Source organism: Acanthisitta chloris, unplaced genomic scaffold, assembly GCF_000695815.1.
Source record: "Acanthisitta chloris isolate BGI_N310 unplaced genomic scaffold, ASM69581v1 scaffold39133, whole genome shotgun sequence".
Taxonomy (NCBI): Eukaryota; Metazoa; Chordata; class Aves; order Passeriformes; family Acanthisittidae; genus Acanthisitta; species Acanthisitta chloris.
Window position 1 is genome coordinate 1 of NW_008663967.1, and position 6,441 is coordinate 6,441.

At 43.6% G+C, this 6,441-nt stretch overlaps 1 protein-coding gene across 1 annotated transcript; it reads left to right on the forward strand.

Annotated features, from left to right (window-relative positions):
* Positions 1–58: 58 nt before the first annotated feature.
* Positions 59–4,815, forward strand: MTG2 (mitochondrial ribosome-associated GTPase 2; the record flags this gene model as incomplete). The annotated part of the gene is made up of 6 exons (XM_009071138.1): positions 59–156; positions 1,547–1,694; positions 2,309–2,424; positions 2,993–3,211; positions 3,893–4,031; positions 4,421–4,815. Coding segments are annotated over 6 exons (1,115 nt in total), but the record flags the coding sequence as incomplete, so codon positions are not given.
* Positions 4,816–6,441: the final 1,626 nt, after the last annotated feature.

Genomic DNA, 6,441 nt, shown 5'->3' on the forward strand with positions numbered 1-6,441 from the left:
CCCTCGGCCCTCCCGGCGCTGGGGCGGTGCGGGTTATCCCTCTCCCCGCCGCGCTCAGCCCTGCTCCCCATCACCCCCGCGGCTTTCTCCACGAGCTGCCCGAGGTGTGCGAAGAGGAGGCTGAGGCAGAAGAAAGCCTTGTCGGAGCGGCAGCTGGTGAGTGAGTTCTGTTCCTCCAGTGCGAGGAAATGTGGCTAAAATAGCGTGAATTTGCAGACCGGTGAAGAAACGAGGCTGCCCCGCGATATTATTGTTGTTCGGAGGGGTCATAGTGTTGTTCCTTTATGCCTCTTCGGGCTGGAAGTATCCATAGGTTGATACATAGGACTTACATAGTTTTAAAGCTAAAATGCTGCTTTGTTTCTCACTGGGTTGTTTTTTTTTGCATAGTCGTCAGCTGCCAAACAGGCAATATCTTCTGTCAGGGTCCTAGAACTTACCCTTCGTATTATCTTTCTATATACACATCTATAGATAATCTCATTTTCTAATGATAACAAGTCACTCCCCATTTAAAGCCATAGTTTCTGTCTCGCCGTGTGGTGGTGCCAAATATTCTCTAAAAGAGGCTTTTTAATATATTACTGGGCATGGTATAAGTTCAGTTATCAAGAGTTTGGTTTTGGGGTCTTTTTTTCCAATGGTTTCTCTTTGCTATCATAACACTAATAAGACTTTTTTTCCCTCACATACGATTTGGGCTGTTTATCTGAAATGACCCTTAATTGCTCATTCTCATGGAGTCCCTTAGTAACTGACAGAATTTGAGTGTTACCATGGTCAAGGTCAGGCTTTCTTTTCACCCCTCTGTGTAAACAATTCCACGTACCTGTATGATTGTACTTCTCTAGTATTTTCCCTTGGGAATTTCAGCCCATCTTCTGGAAACAGGTAAACATCGTCAAACCTATTTTGCTGACAGAAAAGCTGAAACTTAGTGCAGCATTAATTAGTTTGCCAGAAGTCAAATATTAAGTCAGAAATGGAATAAAGATTTGGAATTCTCTTCACACTGCATATATGCACATATGTATCAGTGTGTGTGTGTGTGTATATATATATATATATAGGTTTTAGCCCCTGATCAACTTGTTGTAGCCTATATTAAGATTTCCTTTGCTCACAAATACTTTATATTCTTTGTCTTTAATACTCCATTGATAGAAGATTGTCGTTTGCCTTAATTTCACCACCTGGTGTAGTTAACAGTGCATCAGTGTGAGAATACCCCTCCCATATGTGCCCTGTGTCCTTCTTGCAAATGTCAGTTCCATTTTAAAAAAGCCAAGAGTTTACAAATTTAATTTTTCTTTTCATGAGCAGGGACACAATTTCTTAGTGGTGTTGGCTGATATTGTGATATCTGTCTTGGGCTACCTATCAGCATGTATTAAACTGTATTAAAAGGATAATTTTCCTGTCATTAGGCCCTTTAAATAAAATAAAAATGGCAGGTCTATCTGTGACTAAGTTTTGCAGGACAGATTATTGGAAGATGACTCTGATAAACTGTACTGAAAGGACACAACATCCACTCTCGTTCCAGACTCGCTGTTTTGTGGATCACAGGAGAGTACGTGTGGTTGGGGGACAAGGAGGAGGAGGAGGTCATTCCTTCCACAGTGAGCCCAGGAAAGAATTTGGAGGTCCTGATGGTGGAAATGGAGGAGATGGAGGTCATGTCATTTTGAAAGGTAAAGCTGACTAAAGCTGGTTTGTTTCATGCTGTTGTCTTATTGCTTCACACCTCACCCCAGCAAAACCAGCCCGGTGTGGATGTTAGGAAATGTTAACTATCCAAAATGTTGGATTCATTATTTCTGTGGGAGATCTCTTTGCTTTTTAAGCTTTGTCCAGAGCTGTGGTAATGAGGACAAAAATGACACTGACATCGTTAGAAAGCATTTAGAAAATCAAGGCATTTTGCAGCTATTTTAGTGGCTGGTGCCTGACTATGTGAGGATAAGGCTGTGATCTCCTAATGTGAATAAAGCTGCTTCTGCCACCACCTGCTGCAAAATCTGCTCATCTAGCAAACTGATTTTCCAGGGTATTTGGTAATGGTTGATTTTGGAATGACCATTTTATTAAGTGCATGGCTAATAAACCTAAGCAGATAAGTAAGAGCAGTTAAACTTCATTACAACTTAGATTAACATTAGTCTTCCCTGATACAGTACTGCTGAGACAGTAAATAGGATATGCATCTATGCAGTATTCAGAAAGAGAAAGAAGAGTCAAGAGGTTGCTCCTGTGTGCCTGTTTTACTAAAACAGTGTATTGAAAATACATGTATTTTGCTTTTCAGCTGACAAGCAGATGAAATCCCTTTCTTCAGTGCTGTCCTTCTATCAGGGTTTTCATGGAGAGAAAGGAGGAAACAAAAACTGTTATGGAGCTAATGGTGCCTATGTGTATGTCAAGGTAAGTCAGGGAAGGTTGTGTGCTACCTTGGTACATTGTTGATTTTCAAGCTGAAACACCTTACTGTGAGCAGTTCTCATGAGTGTGTTTGCAGGGAACCCTCTGTGCTGCCTGCTGAGACAGGGCTGGTTGGGTCAAGCAGATCCACCTGCTTTAAGTTCATTAAAATTAGGCTTCTTTAGCATCTGGCCAAAACAATTTGCTTTACTCCTAAGGGTCATATACCTAGAGCAGCCTGAACACAGAGCTGCTTAAATAGGACCAGAGCTCTTTTCTTTAACAGGCCTGTTTTGGTGCACACCTGCAGTGTCTCTTAGCTCACTGCACTGCTCAGGCTTCTTTGCCTGAAAGGAGATTTATGGTTCTGCTTACACTTAATGAATGGTAAATGTCTGGCTAGTGCTGTTTGAGTTCAGAAAGGAAACTTCACGCACCACAGTTCTCTTTCTGGATTCCTCAGCTTGGGAATATAGAGGAATGATTTTCAGCAAAGCTGAAATTGGCTGGTGGACAGCTCTGCTGCAGGCTTGGAGCTCCATGCAGTGCTTGCACGTCTCTTCTCTTTCAGGTCCCTGTAGGTACTTTGGTGAAAGAGGATGGGAAGGTTGTGGCTGACCTCACTCAGCATGGTGAGGAGTATATTGCAGCTTATGGAGGAGCTGGAGGGAAAGGGAATCGTTTTTTCCTTTCCAATGAAAACCGAGCTCCAACATTATTTACCCCAGGAGAGCCAGGTCAGGAAAGGGTCCTTCATCTGGAGCTCAAGACAACAGCTCATGCAGGGTTGGTGAGTGCTGCTGTTCCTTCCACTTCCTTATCATTGTGGGGTGACACTTGACTGATTGAAGAAATAATGTGTGGTAACATTTTTGTTAGCCTCTGGCTTGCCTGTCCAGAATGCAGCTCGATGCTTTCTTGCTGCTACTTGGTTGAAGGGTGTCCACAGTGATTCTCAGGGCTGTCACTCTCCTGCTGCTTGATGTCATCCTTCTTGTGCTAAAATCAGCACTATATATAGGAAAGCGATGTGGAAGATTAATCAGTGATTTACAGACTGACTGATGATGTGCAGCAGCTTTGCCTGAGGATTCTGCAGGTGAACAGTACAGTGTGGAGAATTCTTCTAGATTAGTTTCTGTTTTCGTGGTTTAAAGTAGAACAAACTTCCAATGATCTTCTATTTCATCCCTATATTTTTCTTTTTTACAGTTGACTCTGTTAGATCTAGGTTTAGCACCCTCTGAAATGGAAAATCTATTTAGACACAAATGCTAAGTCAACTCAGGGCTTAAGCTTTTTTCATCTTTGAGTATGGAAATGTTTTAACACCAGCTGGTAAAGCTGTTAAAGTTCTGCTTTGCTGCAAACCGTTCTTGCTGTAGTTCAGCAGCTGCAGAATAACTGTGTGGTCTGGCAGAATTGAGTGAATTTGTTTACAGACTGAGACATGGAAGTGTTTGTATTCCAGGTGGGCTTTCCCAATGCTGGAAAATCCTCTCTTTTGAGAGCCATCTCCAGGGCAAAGCCAGCTGTGGCTGCCTACCCATTCACAACCCTGAACCCCCACGTGGGCATTGTCCACTATCAAGACTTTGAACAAGTAGCAGGTAAGGACTGGAGAGTGTTGTGTGTGCCTTGGTAGCAGTTGGTGTCACCTGGGTAATGCCTTGGAATGCTGCAGAAGCAGATTTAGCAGTTGTGTAGAATTCTGGCTAGTTCTAAAGAACTTCCAGCTAAGCTATGCTGAAAGCCCATTTCATATTCCTTTTTAGGTACCCTTAATATCAAACTAGCAATCTGTGTTCTGTCTGCACTGGAATGATGTAAATTTAGGTGTTTTAGGAGTTAATAGCAAACTGAACATGAGATGTGCTTTAATATTGGTGCACTGAGATGTCATTCTCAAAGTACTTGCACTGGCCAGAAAAAGACTGGGGGGACTCGGGGGTGTTTTACTGGCTATGTTTGATTCCCTGTGGAATTTCTCTCGCTGTAGTTGCTGACATTCCTGGCCTCATCAAAGGTGCCCATCAGAACCGAGGCCTTGGGATAGCCTTTCTAAAGCACATCGAGCGCTGCCGCTTCCTTCTGTACGTGGTGGATCTCTCTGTGCCCCGGCCCTGGATTCAGCTGCAAGACTTGAAACATGAACTGGAGCAATATGGACAAGGATTGTGTGAGAGGCCTTGTGTTGTCATTGGGAATAAGATTGACCTTGCCCAGTCCAGGATCAATCTGCCACTCCTGAAAGAACAGGTCTCTGAGCACGTCATCGCGGTGTCTGCGCTGACAGGAGACAACTTGGAGGAGCTGCTGCTGCACCTGAGAGAAATGTATGATGCTTATGTGAAGACAGAGCAAGCACGAGGGCAAAGCCCAGTCAAGTGGTAGGAGCCAGAACTGCTTTGCTGGAAGGAGAACAAAAATAAAACCATAATTTGACTAGATTGCAGCTGTGTGGTTTGGGGTTGTTTGGTGGGTTGTTTTCTGTAATAAAATGCACAGCACATGGATTTGTCCTGGATTGCTGCACTGGAAAGGTTATTTTGTTTGTTTGTTCACCTTTGAGGTGTCTCAGGTGGTTTACAACTTTTTCCCTGTCTACCTCTGTCTGGATAGGAGCAATCATGTTCCATCTGTAAGTTACAGCTCAGTTTCACACCCTCCTGCACCATCAGTGTTGGGATCAGCTCTGTGATGATGATTATTAATTAGAACTGACTTTGCCTGTGCAAGAAAGCAGGTGCATTCCCCTTGTAACTCTTCAGAGCAGCAAGTTTTTAATCCTGACAACATGCAGAGCCAAACAGGCAGTTACCCCCTAAGTTCACATTCTGAGTATTTCTATTTGTGATCAGGTGTGGAAAGTAATCTGTGCATTATAAGCAGAGATATTGGTAGAAATAGGATCAGGAAAAAGTTAAAACCAATATTAAATCCTAAAGTCTCTCATGTTTTCCTTCATACTTGCTTCATCCCTGGGATTTACTGAACTAAGTAGAAGTTCATACTCAGTTCTGTCCTTCTATTTGGTTTTGTGCAGCATTTTCAGGCTTCGCTCTTGTTTTTCCTTCTATTGCTGCACACTGTTCAGCCACGTTTAATAAAACCAGGAGAAGTTTGCCTGAACACCAAAGCTGGTGCAGCTTCTTTGCAGATTATTTAACACCTGCAGATACTTTGCACTCTCTGACTGTGTCTGAAAATGCCAGAGGCTGTTTTAAAGCCTCTGTGCCTACAGGAGCTCTCATCCTTACTCCTAGAGCTCTCATAACTCAGTCCTTGGAGGGGAGAGTTGTTGTGTGCTGATGTGTGAAAGCACAGCAGGTTTCCTGACAGCTTCACAGTGTCCTATTGATCCTGGAATTGGGTTCTTCATGCTTACCATTTCAGCCACCTGCTCCGAGGTGACAGCACCAAGTTGCTAACCATGTTCTTACAGGGTCCCAAGAGGCTCTGCAGGATCACAAACTCCTTCATCAGGTGATGACAAGTGCCAAATAGCTCCAGATTTAGTGTTGGAACATCTGTAGAAGCATGAATTTAGCAGAGTCAATAGATATCTACAGCAAGGGAAGTGACCTCCTGCTAGAGGTCCCTGTGTCAGTGCCAGACAGGAGGGTCTGTGCTCGTGGTGCTGAGCTGATCACTTGGCTCATGTTTCTCCAGAGTGTTCCTTCAGTTTTAGCATGAAGGTCTCTGGGATCCCATTCCAGTGGAGGCACAGGACTGAGGAGAAACCTCTGCTTCTGCTGAAAATAAGGTATTTACAAAGGAAAAGCATTTTGCCTCTAGGAACATAATCAGGTTAAGAATCAACCAACCAGGGTGGAAGAGGCCTCAAGGATCACTGAGTCCAAGAAAGAGAATGATGCATTGTTTCAGGTAAGAGGTAGATGGTACAGGATTTCTTTACACTCTTTGTGGATGGTGTTGGAGTGGGTGGGATTGGTTTGGTTGAGGCTTTGGTGGATTTCTTCTGTGTGACCTTCCTTAAGTACCTTTTGCTTTGCTCTG